Source organism: Sminthopsis crassicaudata, chromosome 2 (assembly GCF_048593235.1).
Source record: "Sminthopsis crassicaudata isolate SCR6 chromosome 2, ASM4859323v1, whole genome shotgun sequence".
Taxonomy (NCBI): domain Eukaryota; kingdom Metazoa; phylum Chordata; class Mammalia; order Dasyuromorphia; family Dasyuridae; genus Sminthopsis; species Sminthopsis crassicaudata.
This window is the reverse complement of record NC_133618.1, coordinates 372,600,620-372,616,621: the sequence shown is the minus strand read 5'-3', so window position 1 is coordinate 372,616,621 and position 16,002 is coordinate 372,600,620. Positions and strand designations below refer to the sequence as shown.

At 37.6% G+C, this 16,002-nt stretch overlaps 1 protein-coding gene across 1 annotated transcript; it reads right to left on the bottom strand.

Annotated features, from left to right (window-relative positions):
* Window positions 1–318: 318 nt before the first annotated feature.
* HSP90AA1 (heat shock protein 90 alpha family class A member 1) lies at window positions 319–7,830 on the bottom strand. The gene is made up of 11 exons (XM_074291235.1): window positions 7,256–7,830; window positions 5,959–6,120; window positions 5,494–5,860; window positions 4,579–4,712; window positions 3,825–4,139; window positions 3,413–3,578; window positions 2,913–3,103; window positions 2,687–2,834; window positions 1,632–1,900; window positions 1,132–1,465; window positions 319–1,010 (listed from the first exon to the last, which is right to left on the bottom strand). The coding sequence occupies exons 2-11, from the start codon at window positions 6,118–6,120 to the stop codon at window positions 901–903; spliced, it is 2,196 nt and encodes a 731-aa protein (XP_074147336.1). The 5' UTR covers window positions 7,256–7,830; the 3' UTR covers window positions 319–900.
* Window positions 7,831–16,002: the final 8,172 nt, after the last annotated feature.

Genomic DNA, 16,002 nt, shown 5'->3' with positions numbered 1-16,002 from the left:
GTCAAGTAACACCAAAATAAAGCTTTCTGGGGGGGAGAGGAAGGATTTAACTATAGCTTGGATTAACTATTATAAGCTTAGAATAACAGAACACTCCATATCAAAAGGCCTAAAAAAAAAAAAAAAAAAAAAGGCTTGCTATATTTACTCCAATTTCTAAGAAAACAATCTCATTACTTTTTACCTCACAAGTAATATCCTCATTTTTTGCCAATGAAATTTTAAAATGTGATATGCATATTTGTTCAGCTTAAGAATGCAGTATGATACAAATATATTCAAAACTCTAGTTCTGGAAAACTAAGGTTACTCCCACAGTTTCTTGGTGTTAACACTTTATTTTCCTAGACTTCAGGGTTTATACATGCAAAAATGGATGGAATAGAATGCAACGCAATTCTTTTACGTATATAAAAGAAAGACAATTTTATAAACATTTTAAAGATACCTCAAAAACAGTGTATTTTAGAGACCAAGGAGTAATTCAATTCCATTATTCGGCTTTCTGATAGCTACATACTGTTATCAGACCACAAGAGTGTTAGTGAGTTAACATTAGATTACAATATTTGGACATATATTAAGAATATTGTTTCTCCCTCCCTAAAATAAAAACCAAAGTAAACTACAGTGATTACTAGAGTTCTTGCTTGTATGTCTAAGGTATCACAGTATTGATTATACTTAGAAGGGAAAAGAAACCTAAATTTCCCCTTAAATAGCATGTTCATGCCATACATTTTTTTTTTAAAAAGTGATTTAACAAAAATAAAGAGAACATATCTGAAAATATACATCAGAGGGAATGAAGACATCAAGTATTTTCTCAACACCTTATACAAAATAACTTATTCAGACTAGTCTAGGAAACATGCTATAGTTTCATGTATTGGAATGCTTTTAATCCACTTCTTCCATGCGCGATGTATCATCATCTCCTTCAAGAGGTGGCATTTCCTCAGTTATAGCTGCATTGGTTTCTTCAGTAGTTGAATCATCTTCATCAATTCCTATTTAAAGTCAAAAAGAAAGCCCAATTTTAGAACTTGTTAGCCCTAGTTCAAATATAGGCAGCTTTTAAATATCTTTATAATTTACTAATTCACTACCCTGTAAGCCTCATTAACCTACCAAGACCAAGTTTAATCATCCTATAGATTCGATTGGCGTGTGTCTGGGGATCTTCCAAACTGAACCCAGAAGACAGCAGCGCAGTTTCATATAGTAAGATGACCAGATCTTTCACTGATTTATCATTCTTGTCAGCCTCTGCCTTTTGTCGTAGAGTTTCAATAATGGAATGGTCAGGGTTTATCTCCAAGTGTTTCTTTGCTGCCATGTAACCCATTGTTGAATTATCTCTTAGTGCCTGAGCCTTCATTATTCTTTCCATGTTTGCTGTCCAGCCATATGTGCTTGTGACAATACAGCATGGGGAAGTAACCAATCGGTTTGATACTACAACCTGAAATTTTAAGTCAATTTTCAATTAGAAAACAAAATATTCAGAACATTTAGTTTTAATAATAATAATTATACAACTTATGAGACTACCACATTATTTTAGTTAAACATAATGCTAAATCAGGTTCAATAAATATAAATTCATTGTTCAAGTAAATTTTCCATACCTTTTCAACTTTCTTTTCCAGGATATCTTTCATAATTTTGCAAAGATTTTCAAACTTTGCTTTTTTTTCCTCCTGCTTCTTTTTTTCATCTTCATCTTCTGGGAGTTCCAAACCCTCTTTGGTTACAGAGACTAAAGTCTTGCCCTCAAATTCCTTTAACTGTTGCACACAATACTCGTCAATAGGTTCAATCATATATATTACTTCTAAACCATGCTTCCTAAGACGTTCAACAAAAGCTGAATTAGCCACTTGGTCCTTAGTTTCACCTGAAAAAACAAATTCATACATGATAAAATATTCTCTCACGTATGTGCTTTCATTTCCTATGTCTTTGTTCTTTTAACTCAATTTTTAGAATCTTAATATTATGGCATTTAAACTTCCTAAAAGTCACCCCTTCCTACCAGCCTTTAATGAAGATCCTCCAGTAATTAATGGGGAAAAGCCTGATAAAAGCTTTTCAGAAATCTTTTAATTACTTCTAGATATGCAAAATAGAGGCCAAGTAAAACAGTCCAGTCCATTTAAAAAACTGCTAGCATGTTCACTTTTAAGGTAATATGGTTGAATCTTTTACCACCTTGGCTTATCCATTCCTCTGGATGTATTCCAGATTGATTTTTGTTTTCCCTAAAATGTGGTATATGCTGAACCAACTACAATTTAAAATTTTTGATACCCAAATTGTTCATCTACAATACTCTCCCTGCCTCTTCAATATTATTACACACACCTTGTATATATTCCCAGATTATATTTCTTTAAATGAATGATGTTTTTAAACTTTTTTTCCTATTAAATCTCCTTTGTTTAATCTATCACTAACAAGTTCAAATTTCTCTTGATCCTAATCTAGTCGTCAGTAATGTCTACTAGGGTTTTATCATTCAGATTTGGTAAGAATGCCTTTAAACATCAGTCAAAAAAATTCAATTCCAAATAAGATAATCTCTTTTCCTGAATTACTCGAGAAAAATAACTTATTGAGGTTTAACAATGACAATGCTGCCAAAAGATTATAAAATATAAATAGTAATGTTAATATGAATTACCAGTAATATAATAAATATGTTTCTGATTTTCCTTCATCCTCATGCAATAGTCCTTAAGAGAAACCATCTCATCACCGGAAGCAGAAGTATAGTATCTCAACAATTCTGAAAGTTTCTTTCGGTTCTGGGAGTCTTCATGTATTCCAAGCTGGAAAAACAAACAAAACTTGAGAAACTTTCAAGTTTAATAGCAAAAAGAATTTAAGTTGATCAAAAGTTAACTAACCTTAATGTTTTTAGAAAACTGCTCATAAAACTTTTTGTAATTCTCTTTATCTTCTGCCAATTCAGTGAAGAGTTCCAAGCATTTTTTAACCAAATTCTTCCTAATCACTTTCAGAATCTTGCTTTGCTGCAGCATTTCACGTGAAATATTTAGAGGAAGATCTTCAGAGTCCACTACTCCTCTGATGAAATCTGAAACCATTTGCAATGATTAGCCTTAAAATACAAATACTGAAGACAAACACAATGTCCTCTAAACAAACAAGCAAATGTACCTCCTCTCTCCCTTATTTTAAAATAAAGGTAATTAACAGATAAAGCACTAGGCCTGTTTTCAGGGAAGATCTCAAGAATCCTTTCTAGCCTCATAGTTGTGATCATAGTTGTCTGTCTGCCTTAGTATCTTGTAAACAGTGGTTTATCTATGTCTCTAGAAGGGTTGTAGTGAGGTCAATTGGCACCTGATAAAGTATCATTTATTTCCTTTTCCCTCCTACTTACTCAGATATTCAGGGATCAGTTCTTCACAGTTATCCATGATGAAAACCCTGCGCACATACAATTTGATGTTATTCTTTTTCTTTCTATTTTCAAACAGGTCAAAGGGGGCACGTCTTGGAACAAAGAGAAGGGCCCGGAATTCCAACTGTCCTTCCACTGAGAAGTGCTAAAACAAAATTTTAAAAAGCTTCATCAGAATCTAAACACAAGCAATTCTTTGCATTAAGGTGCATATAGTTCTCTTTCAATTTTTCCACCATTGCGCTCCATGTAGTAAAACATATTACATATTTATATTACATGTATATACATTTTTAAAAACCTCAAAATACTGTGTGTAAAAGCTACAAAGCTATTTTCTTAAGTGCCTATTATATAAATTCCTGGGGAAAATTATCTAATTGAAACTTACTTTCACAGCTAAATGATCTTCCCAGTCATTTGTCAAGCTCTTGTAGAATTCACCATATTCTTCATTAGTAATATCATCAGGATTTCTGGTCCAAATTGGCTTTGTTTTGTTAAGCTCTTCTTGATCAATGTATTTTTCTTTAATCTTCTTTTTCTTCTTCTTGTCACCATCTTTTTTTTCTTCTTCTTCATCAGAACCAACATCTTCTATTTCTGGTTTGTCCTCAGACTCCTTTTCTTCTTTTTCCTTCTCCTGTTTCTCTTCTTTTTCCTCTGCTTCATCATCACTGACTTCTTTATCCCTTTCTTTTTCCACCTTCAAAAAGGTACAAAATGGTTATCTCAAAGCTCACATTAAAATACAACAGTTATTTAGGGAGCTTGTCAATCAAGTACTAAAATAAAGTGGCTCAACTCTTTGGCTCTAAATATTTAATACATCTATTTCTAACAGCCCCAGGTCCACTTACAGATATTATCTGCACACACTATGGTGTAAGGACAAATAAGCTACAAAGCAAATACAAACTTTAAGAGAGCTAGCAAGTTATGTAAATATTACAAATCTTAGCTGTTTATTACATGAACATGAAATCTTCAATAATAACAGAGGCAACCATCAAAATAAAAAGTAAAATTCACAAAACATCACTCCTTTTTGTAACCTCTTCTAGCTAATAAAGGTTAACTAGCAGCAATCTATGCATTAATTAGCTGAGGATTTCAATTCAGAATTACAATATTTTAAAACTTACAAAAAGTGTAATTGGATAGCCAATAAATTGAGAATGCTTCTTCACAATTTCTTTTATTCTTCTTTCCTCCAAGTACTCAGTTTGGTCCTCTTTCAGATGCAGAATTACTTTTGTTCCACGACCCATAGGTTCGCCTGGAAAAAGGAAAAAACTTCATGTGGGAAACGTGTTAAGATTCATGATTTTCTAAACTCAACCCAAAAAGCTATAGCTAAGAAGCCATTTTTCATAGATTTTTTGGAAAATCCTTTAATTCCTCTAAAACAATACCTTAATTCAATTAAGCAACTCATTTAATATGTAATGTTCTGAAAAGCTATTTGTTGAAATTTCATCATTTGAATATTAAATTTCTAATAAAGGTTTTCTTCAACCTATAATAATCAATAGTGTTGCATTTACCATAAAAAATTAGATTGAGATAATTCTTAAAAAAACTCATTTGTCATTGTTGGGCACATATCCAATGCTTTCTTGCTACAAAACTCAATTTTTATTTCTTAAGACTACCACTCATATTATCTTACATCTAGCCAGAATTAACTTCAAAAGCTACTTAAGTCCAGCCATATCCACATATTTCATAGCTGAGGTCTAATTAATTTGCCCATGGTCAAATAGTTTCAAAGGTGGGATTTTGATCCACTTCTTGCCACTTCCAGAATGTTTTCCCTCTCTGCATAAAGAGAACTTGATCCTTTTACTTATTTTGAGTTTATCTTAAATTTTATTTTTATTTTTCTTTTCTGAGGCTGGGGTTAAATGACTTGCCCTGGGTCACACAGCCAGAAGTGTTAATTGTCTGAGACCACATTGAACTGGAGTCCTCCTGAATTCAAGGCTGGTGCTCTATCCACTGCGCCACCTAGCTGACCGTCTTAAATTTCACAAAATAAAAGCCTCAAAAGCACATACCTATATCAGTCCTGACAGTGAATGACCCTCCTGCTGAAGACTCCCAGGCATATTGTTCATCATCATTATGTTTAGTGATCACAGTCACCTTCTCAGCAACCAGATAGGCAGAATAGAAGCCAACACCAAACTGACCAATCATAGAGATATCTGCACCAGCTTGTAATGCTTCCATAAAAGCTTTGGTTCCAGACTTTGCTATTGTACCAAGATTGTTGATCAAATCAGCTTTGGTCATCCCAATACCAGTATCCACAATGGTAAGGGTGCGATCATCTTTGTTTGGAATAATACTAATGTTCAGCTCTTTCCCAGAGTCTAGTTTACTTGGATCTGTCAGACTCTCATATCTGATTTTGTCCAGGGCCTACCAAGAAAAAGGTTTGAAAATTTAAACCCTGAATTGAAACAGCCATACTGGAACTAAATCGAATTTCAAAAAACAAAAAATAAATAAAAACTTACATCAGATGAATTTGAAATTAGCTCTCTTAGAAAGATCTCTTTATTAGAGTAGAATGTATTAATGATTAAAGACATCAACTGAGCAATTTCTGCCTGAAAGGCAAAAGTCTCCACTTCCTCCTCCTCCATGGGTTGGTCCTGGGTCTGCGTTTCCTCAGGCATCTACAGAATATTGTTATCAGTTAGTAAAATAACACCAATACCCTACGGCTTTAAAAGAATTCTAAATGTGAATCTTTTTTTTTTTTTTTTTTTACACAGGTCTCAACAGATTAAAGGAAATAAAACTACCGACTGTGGTAGAAAACAAAATTAGACTAATTCACTGAGAACCAAGTCACGATGACTTAACTGATGCTTCACGGGGAGCACTTCAAAGAGGGAGCACTGACTGATCCAATTGCATCTCATCCTTTATTTAAGAGACTACCACCTCCCCAGCCAGATTAACGCTAGAAGGCTCATCTCATTAGGAGGATAATCTGTCCTCTATAAGCACTAGGGCAAAGAAATAAAACACAAACCCTGAATTCTCAAATGGCGATAAAGAATTCACTCCCATTCCACTAAAGTGTCTAACGATTAAAGCCCCAGTTAATTGGGAGTTGATAGGAAAAGGTGAACGCAAGCGCCACATTTCATAAAGCTCACAATATGGGGGAGGGGTGAATGAAAATACGTGGGGGGGAAATCGGATAAGAACCACCAGGCACAGCACACGTCCTACAAAGATCCCGATTTATTAACAAGGAATCATCAGGCAGATCCGCAGGAAACAGTCTCATCTCCCCCATTAAAGAAAGGGCTTCAGTTTAGAGATATATTCCTTGCGCCCCCTCCTTCCAGCCTCGGCTCCGGCGCAGGTGCCCCGCCCGAGGAGAGCAGCCCCGCGGGCGGGGGCGGCGGCGCGCGCCCCGGGCTCCTCTGCCCCCCCAATCCTCGGGCAGCCTCCTCGGGATTTGGAGGAGTCACCCCCCCCACCATTTTTTGCCCCAACCCCAAGATTATCCGGAGTCGTTTGCCTTGTTTAAATTACAGCAAAGGATGGGTGAAAGCAGCGGGGAAGGGCAAAAAGGATGGGAAGGGAAAAGGGGGGGGGTCCTCAACGTCCGTCCCGGGTCCTCCGCCCCTGAAGGGAGAACGGAGGCCCGGGACCACTTCTCTGGCATCCTCGGCGACCCCGAGCCCAGAGCTGTTTTCCGCCCCCCTCCTCCTCGTGGAGCCCTGGCCGCGGGAAGGACCGCTGTGCCCACGCCCAGGTCCATGTTCAGGGAGCAGAGGCCCGCGGGGATCTTACCGTGACGGCGTGAGCAGGAGCCCAAAGGCTTCAGCTGGCAGCAAGAGGAGAGAAGAGCAAACTGGCGCGCGGCCGCCCCCGCCTGTTCCTTATATAGAGTCGGGCACTCCCCGCCTCAGCAGCGCCTTTTCCAGAAGTCTCCGGAACCTTCCGGAAGAGAGTTCTCGAGCCCTCCCCAACTGCCGCGGCCCGCCGCGCGTGCGCAGAGAGGCGCGGACCCCCCCGCCCCGCAGCGAGGCTCCGCCTTTTCTCCGCCCAAACCCTAGTTTTTTCTATCTCCTCCTTCTCCCTCTGCCTCCCCAGTCCCTTTCCCCCTTCACTCCCCTCCCCCACTGCGGGCTATGGAGGAAGAGGTGGAGGAGGGATGTTGGGCTAGGGTGGGGGTGGCGGGGTAGTGTGGGCCTAGTGTGATCCCATCTTCCTCTCTTTCTCTGCCGCCCACCGAACCGAACCCCAACTGACTGCGCGCGGGCGCGAGGACAGCTCCTGAGACTGGAGAAGATGGGGCGGGGGTGCGCGCGCCGGGCGAGGTCGAGCAACGGCCTCCTCCCGCGTCCTGCCTCTGTCGGGCCCCTAGGCTCCGGTCTGCGCTGTTGCCATGCCTCCCCGCGAACCGCAAATGGTCTTGTCTTCTCTCTCCATCTCTCTAAAGCGTTGCTGTTAGATTAATCTTCCTCGTAGGCAGTCAGTCTCGTCCCGCCTCTGCTCACAAATCTTCAGTAGATATAGAACTGGAGGAAACCTTGGATTTTTGGTTAGCTCCTTTTCCCCCCATTTTACAGATGAAGAAACTGAGGCCCAGGAAAAGGAATTAACTTCCTAAGGCCAGCCCAGGCCCTCGGTTTCAAATCTAGGGTTTTTTCCACATCACCAATCTAATAAGTATCCTGTCTCTTTTTACCCTCTCATGTTCTTCCTCCCGTGCTTTAAATATGGGTATTGCACAAGGTTGTATCTCTCTCTACACTCTCGGGGAGCATCTGACCCACTTCCAAGCCTGCAATTACCACCTGCATGCAGCTGGCCTCCCAAGTTTCCATGTCCACCCCCATCTTTCCCCAGAACCCCCATTCCCAGCAGATGACTATTTCCACTTGGATGCCCAGCTGGCATCTCAAACCATGTCTAAAAATAAAAATTTAAAATACAAATCTTCATTTATTAAAAAAAATTATTTTAAACATTCTTTTGAGTTTCAGATTCACCCCTCCCCCACCCACTGAGTAACAGTAAATGAAATCATGCAAAAATATTTCCATATCAGCCAAATCACAAAAAAAGTGAGAAAATTATACTTCAACTTGCACTCAATTCATTTCTCTTTGGAGGTAGTAGCATTTTTTTTTTTTTTTTTTTTTTTTATCATACATCCCTTGGAATTGTCTTGGACCATTATATATTGATCAGGGTAAACAGGTGTTTTACCGCTGATCATCTTTCCAACATTACTGTTACTGTGCTCAGTGATTTCCCAGTTCTTGGCTCTGTATCACAAGAAAATCATAAAGGAGGAAAAAAAGACCCATATGTGGAAAAATGTTTGCATCAGCTCTTTTTGTGGTAGCAAAGAATTAGAAAAGGCGTGCATGCCCATCAATTGGGAAATGGCTGAACAAGTCGTGGTACGTGAAGATAGCAATATAATTGTTCTATAAAAAACTGATGAATAAGCTGATTCTAAAAAGGCCTTGGAAAGACTTACATGAACTGATGCTGAGTGAAATAAGTAGAACCAGGAATACATTGTACACTATAACAGCAAAAATGTGTAGTGATCAACTATGAAAGGCTTGGTTCTTCCCAATAGACTTTGGACAGAAAATGCCATCTGCAACCAGAGAAAGAATGAAGGAGACTGAATGTAAATTAACACATGCTATGCTCACTTTTCTATTTATTTTTTTTAATCTCTCCATGGTTTTTCCCTTTTGCCCTGATTTTTCTCTCCCAACATAATTCATAAAATAACGTGTATTAAAAATAAACTAAAAAAATGATTTTCCAGTTCTCATTTCCTTTTACATCAATTCAAATAGGTCTTACTAATGTTTTCCTGAAACCACCTCCTCATTTCCCACAGCACAACAGTATTCCAACATAATCATATGCCACTACTTGTTCAGCCTTTCCCCATTAATGAGCATCCCCCTAATTTCCAATTCTTTGCCACCACAAAAAGAGCTGCTACATATACTTCTTTACTATATGTCCCTTCCATTTTTCTTTGATCTCTTTGGGATACAATGGTATTGTTGTATCAAAGAATATGCAGTTCTATAGCTCTCTGCACATAGTTCGAGATTGTTCTCAAGAATGGTTGGACCAGTTCAGTACTTTATCAACAACTTATTAATGTACCTATTTTCCCTCATCCCCTCCAACATTTGTCATTTCTGATACATATAAGGTGGTTTCTCAGTTTTTAAAATTTGCATTTCTCTAATCAACAATTTAGAACATTTAAAAATATAAGATACAGATAGATATATAGATATCTTTGATCCCATCTGAAACTTGCTTGTTCATATTCTTTGAGCATTTATCATATGACTCTTATTTTTATAAATTTGACTCAGTTCTCTATCTATTTGAGAAATGAGGTCTTTATCAAATAAACTGATGTAATTTTTAAAAATATTCCTTTATTGTTGTTTATAGCACCTTTCAGCAAAATGTAGTTTATTTCTTTTAATTAGGTCTATTTTGTTTTTGTTTTGAGATCATGATTGCTACCACTACCTCATTTACTTCTCCTAAAGCATAATAGATTCCATTCCAGCCCTTTAACTGTTTTTTAGTTTTAAGTACATAACATATTATCGCATTTTGCTTTCTGATACATTCTGCTCTCAGCGTACATTTTATTGTTTAGCTCATCCCATTCATGTTCAGTTATGATTACTGTGAATTTTCCTCCATCCTATTTTTTTGTTTATACTTCTCTTTCTTTTTATCCTATCCATTTTAAAAAGTCTATTTTGCTTCTGACCATTGCCTCCCTTAATCTGCCCTCCCTTTTATTATTTCCACTCCTGTACCTCTTATCCCCCTTACTCTCTTATTTCCCTATTGGTTAAGTTTTACATATATATATATATATATATATATATACAGTTGAGTGTGTGTGTATATATTCCCTCTTTGAACCCATTCCAATGAAAGTGAGGTTTAGACATTGTCCTTCTCGACTCCCTCTCTCTTCCTCCTCATTTTCCCCTCTTTTATGTGAGAAAATTTCCCCCTTTTTACTTCTCTCTTCCCCATTAAGTGCTTCTTTCTTCCTCACCCCTACTTTTTTTTTTTTTTTTTTTTGAGATCATTCCAGCATAATACTGCCCTAATATTGTTAAAATTCTTAGGAGTTAATGTATCATTTTCTTACATGAGAATGTAAAGAGTTTAATTTTATAGAATCCCTATAATTACTTTCATTCAACATGTCTTAAAATACTTATACTTGCTTCCCTCCTCAAATTTTCCTAGGATGCTTGTTCCAAATCAGATAACAAATGCTTTCCTCACTTCCAGCAATCCTTCATCAACTAGGTCACAGTCTCTGTGTTATCCTTTGCTCTTCCTCAGTCCCCCAATTTTCCATCCGTTTCCAAATATACCTTAAAATATCTCTTGAGGATCCAGCTATTCTGGAGAGCAATTTGGAACTCTGCTCAAAAAGTTATCAAACTGTGCATACCCTTTGATCCAGCAGTATTACTACTGGGCTTATATCCCAAAGAAATCTTAAAGAAGGGAAAGGGACTTGTATGTGCCAAGAATGTTTGTGGCAGCCCTCTTTGTAGTGGCTAGAAACTGGAAATCGAATGGATGCCCATCAGTTGGAGAATGGCTGAATAAACTGTGGTATATGAGTATTATGGAATATTATTGTTCTGTAAGAAATGATCAACAGGATGATTTTAGAAAGACCTGGAGAGACTTACATGAACTGATGATGAGTGAAATGAGTAGAACCAAGAGATCATTATACACAGCAACAACAAAATTATACGCTGATCAACTCTGATGGACATGGCTCTCTTCAACAGTGAGATGATTTATCCAGATCCAATTGTTCAGTGATGAAAAAATCATGGGAACTGAATGTGGTTCATAACATAGCATTTTCACTCTTTTTGTTGTTGCTTAATTGCATTTTATTTTGCTTCTCTCTCTCTCTCTCTCTTTCTCTCTCTCTCTCTCTCTCTCTCTCTCTCTCTCTCAGTGCTTTGATTTGATTTTTCTTGTGTGGTTATCTATGCATATTTTGAAAAATAAAAAAGCTTTAATAATAATAAAAAAATCTCTTGAATCCCTGTCTTTCTTTTCAGTCATATAGTACCATTTTAGGTAAGGCCCTTATGAACTCTAGCCTGACTATTGCAATTGTTTCCTGATTATTTTACTGATTTCACTTTCTCTCCTTTTTAATCTTCCAGACAGCTGCCAAATTGAAGCACAGTCTGACCATGTCCCTTCCCTGCTCAGAAAGCTTCAGTGACTCACTTTGTCTCCTGTATAAAATATAAACACGTCTGTTTTGGCATTTAGATTCCTTCACAAATGGGTTTCATCCTTTTCCCACACAGATCTATCTCCATAACTTCCCCCAGCCACATTAAGCTGCAACCAAATTGGCATAGCTGCTGACATCATCTCCCCTTATCTCCAGCACTCCGTCTCTGATGAGGAGATAGCCCTCCTGCTTCTAAAGGTCAACTCCCATGCATACACTTCTGATTCAGAGGAATGCTGAAACCAATTGTTAAATTTTCAGTAAGAACAGTTAAATCTTATAAATCAACAAACACTACACTCAGGTTTGGTTTCTTGTTGTGTTGATTATTTAAGCTAAAGAAAGTGATGGAGAAAATGATAGCAGATTAAAAAATTAGTTTCTATTCTGTATTTTCAAAAAGCTCGGTTGTTAAAACATTTACTAGCATATCAGTAACTTCCCATCACTTTCAGGATGAAATATAAAATCCTGTTTGGCATTCAAAGCATTTCGTAATGTGGTCTGACCTTTCCAATTTCCTCAGCTCTTAACTATACCTTCCCTCTCCCCTTCTTCTCTCCTCCTTTCTCCCCGCCCCCTCCACAATGTACTCTACACACTGGCCTCCTTACTGTTCCTAGAACAAAACATTCTATTTCTGGACTCTGGCCATTTTCACTGTGTCCCCCATGCCTGGAATGTTCTCCCTCCTTGCCTCTTTTCTCCCCTGACTTCCTCCAAATCTCAGCTAAAACCCCCCCAAAAGGCTTTAACAGAAAGCCTGTCCCAAACCCACTTGATTTTAGTGCCTTTCCTCAGTTGATTGTTGTTGTTGTTCATTTGTGTCCAATTCTTCATGATCCTCTGGACCATAGTGTCCATGAGGTTTTCTTGGCAAAGATACTGCAGTGATTTGTTATTTCCTTCTCCAAAGGATTAAGGCAGAGTGACAGCCTAGGGTCACACAGTCAGGTCTTCCTGACTCCATTCCCTTGCACTCCATTCACTGAGCCATTTAGTTGCTGGTTAATTATTTCCTATTAATTCAATATATATCTTGTTGATATGTAATCACTTGTCTCCCCCATTAGACTACCAGCTCCTCTAGGAAGGGATGGACTTTTGCTTTTATGTATTTTTCTTTTGGAGTTTCCATGACTCTAGTGTCTCCAGCTTCATCTACCAGTGAGACTACTTCTTTTTCTTTGATCTTCCTTATCTTCATTTAGGTCACACCCACTTGACTATGAATTTTCCCCCAAGGTCTATCTTGACCTCTTTTTACTCTTTCCTCTTTATAACATCTCTTTTAGTGTTGTCTTCAGCTCTCATTAGTTCAATTACCATCTCTTTGCAAATGATTTCTAGTTCTGTTTATCTGGTTCTAGACTCTCTAGTCCCATAACTCCAACTGCTCATTGAACATTTTGAACTGGATGTCCCATAGGCATCTTAAACTGGATATATCTTTTCTTTTAGCTTTTTATTTTCAAAATACATACATAGATAGTTTTCAGCATTCATCCTTGCAAAAGCTTGAGTTCCAATTATTTTTTTCTCCCTCTCTTCTCACTCCTCCCCTAGGCAGCAAGCAATTCAATATATGTTAAATAGGTGCAATTCAACACATTTCCACGATTATCCAGCAGCACAAGAAAAATCAAATCAAAAAGGGAGGAAAAAGAGAAAGAAAACAAAAAGCAAATTAAAAAAAAAAGTGAAAATACTATGTTGTGATCCACATTCAGTCCCCACAATTCTCTCCCTAGATGCAGATGGCTCTCTCCATAATGTCTACTGGAATTAACCTGAACCACCTCACTGTTGAGAAGAGCCACGTCCATTAGAATTGATCATTGCATAATCTTCTTGTTGCTGTGTACAATGTTCTCTAGACTCTACCCATTTCACTCAGCAAAACTAAATACATCCTAAGCAGAACTAGTTACCATCTTCTCCCTGACCCTCGACTCATCTTTTCTTCTGAAATTTTCTATTATATTAAGGATACCATCATAATTTTAGTCATCTAGGTTTGAAAGCTCAGTGTCATCTTCAACTCCTCTCACTCCACATATTCAACAGGTTACCAAATCTTGTCATTTTTTTCTCTACAATATTTCTTCCATCCTTTTTCTCCACGCATACAGCCACACTTAAGGGCCTTTCAATTGCACTATTGCTGTAGCTATTTAATTGGTCTTCCTACCTCATCTCTCCCTTCAATCCATCCTTCCCACAGTCCCCAGAATGATTTACCTAAACCAGGGATCAGATCATATCACTTTTCTGCCCTAATTAGCAAGCTTCAGCAGCTCCCAATCATCTCTAGAATAAAATATAAAGCCCTCTGTTTAGAATTTAAAGCTTTCTACAATCTGACCTTTTCCATTTCTTTTCATATATTTGACTTTGCTTCATGTATTCTATTGTTAAATTACACTTTCTTTTCCTTGGATTTATCACTCTGTCTACTCTCTCCATACCTTTGCATTGGCTTTTCTCTTTTCCAAACTGCTGCCTTTTAGAATCCTCGGCCCCCTTTAAGGCTTCCTCAAATCTCTTCATGCCTATTTTTCTCCATTCAACTGTTTAAATTGAACTTCCTAAAGTTAAGGTTTGACCGTGGATAAACTCCCAATGGATAAATTCTAGTATCCTCTACTATCTCTATCTCTATCACCTCCAACATGTAAAATCTTGTTTGACATTAAAGTCCTTATAACTTGGTTTCTTTCTACCTTTCCAGTCTTCTTAAACCATATTTCTCTTCAGATACTCTGTGATCTAGTAATACTGGATTGTTCCTTAAATAAGACACCTGACTCCCTTGAAATTTTTTTATCTGATTTTTCTGACTCCCCTTTTCTGAACTTTGGCACCATAATTAACTGCTTTTCATCCTGGAACTTCCCTCAGTGCCTGGGATCTTATCCTGAAACATGCTGACATCCTTTTCCCATTGGTGCATTCCTTTGTTGGGGGAATGGTGTTTCCCTTTATTTTGGAGATAGGCCCGGGCTGTCCAAGCTTAATTCTTCCAGTTGAACTTGTCACTCCCCAGATTCTTCATTCAGATACTTTCCCTTTTCCTATTCCACTTTTATGTGTTACTATAAGAAGTAAGCTCCTTGAGAGAAGGGAATGCCTTTTTGTTCAGTTACAATGGATAAAACGTTAGACCTAAAGGCAGGAAAATCTGAATTCAAATGAGATCTCAGACACAGTAGCTGTGTAACACACAGCTGGGTAAAAGGTTCTGACTCAGTTCCTTCATCTGTAAAATGAGGATAACAACAGCAACTGCTTTCTTGAATTGTTGTGAGGCTCAAATGAGATAATATTTGTGAAATGCTTTGCAAACGTTCAAGAGCTATAAAATACTAGATAATATATTTATATCCCCAGCACGCCTGGCACATAGTAAGTGCTTAATAAAATACTTGTTGCCTGACTCATGCCTAGAATTCTCTCTTTCTTCATCTGTCTCCTGGCTTCCCAGGTTTACTGAGAAATAAATGAGATAAGCTTCCTTTTAGATAAAATCCTGCCTTTTATAAGAATTCTTTTCAGTTTCCCCCTTAACATTGCCTTCCTTCTGTTGATCATCTCTAATTTATCCCCATACACATTGTATTTATAAATAATTATTTGCATATTGTCTGCTCCCTTAGATTGTGAGCTTTTTGAGGACAGGGATCATTTTCTGCCTTGCTTAGCACAGTGCCTGGGCCATAGTAGATATTTAATAAATTCTTGTTTGTTTGAATTGACTCAAACATAAGCTCCTTCAGGCCCTTCCTAATCTTCTGACTCTAAGATGATCTTTCATCGTCTCTGTTTTTGTCTTATATGTTCTAATTTGTATGTTCTGTGTCTCCCATTAAAATATAATGCTCCTTGAGGAAAGTACTACTTGATTTTCCTTTGTATACCTAGTACTTAGCATAGTTCCTGGGCCAAAGTAATCTTTTAATGCTATTGATTGATTGATTGATTGCTATTGCCCATACATTACATAATGCCTCTCATCTCTATGATTTTCAACAGATAGTCTTAGTTTCCTTGAATATTATCCCTCCTCACTTCAAGCTCTTGAAATCTCTAGCTCTCTCCAAAATTTAGCCCAAAATGTTTTTTTATGTTCTTTGGCAAAATATTTTGTATATGTATCTTTGTAGGTAGCAACTGAAGAGTCTTAGAAAATTGACTTGTCTTAGGTCAGTAGTTGAGATGTGTTCAAAGCGGAGAT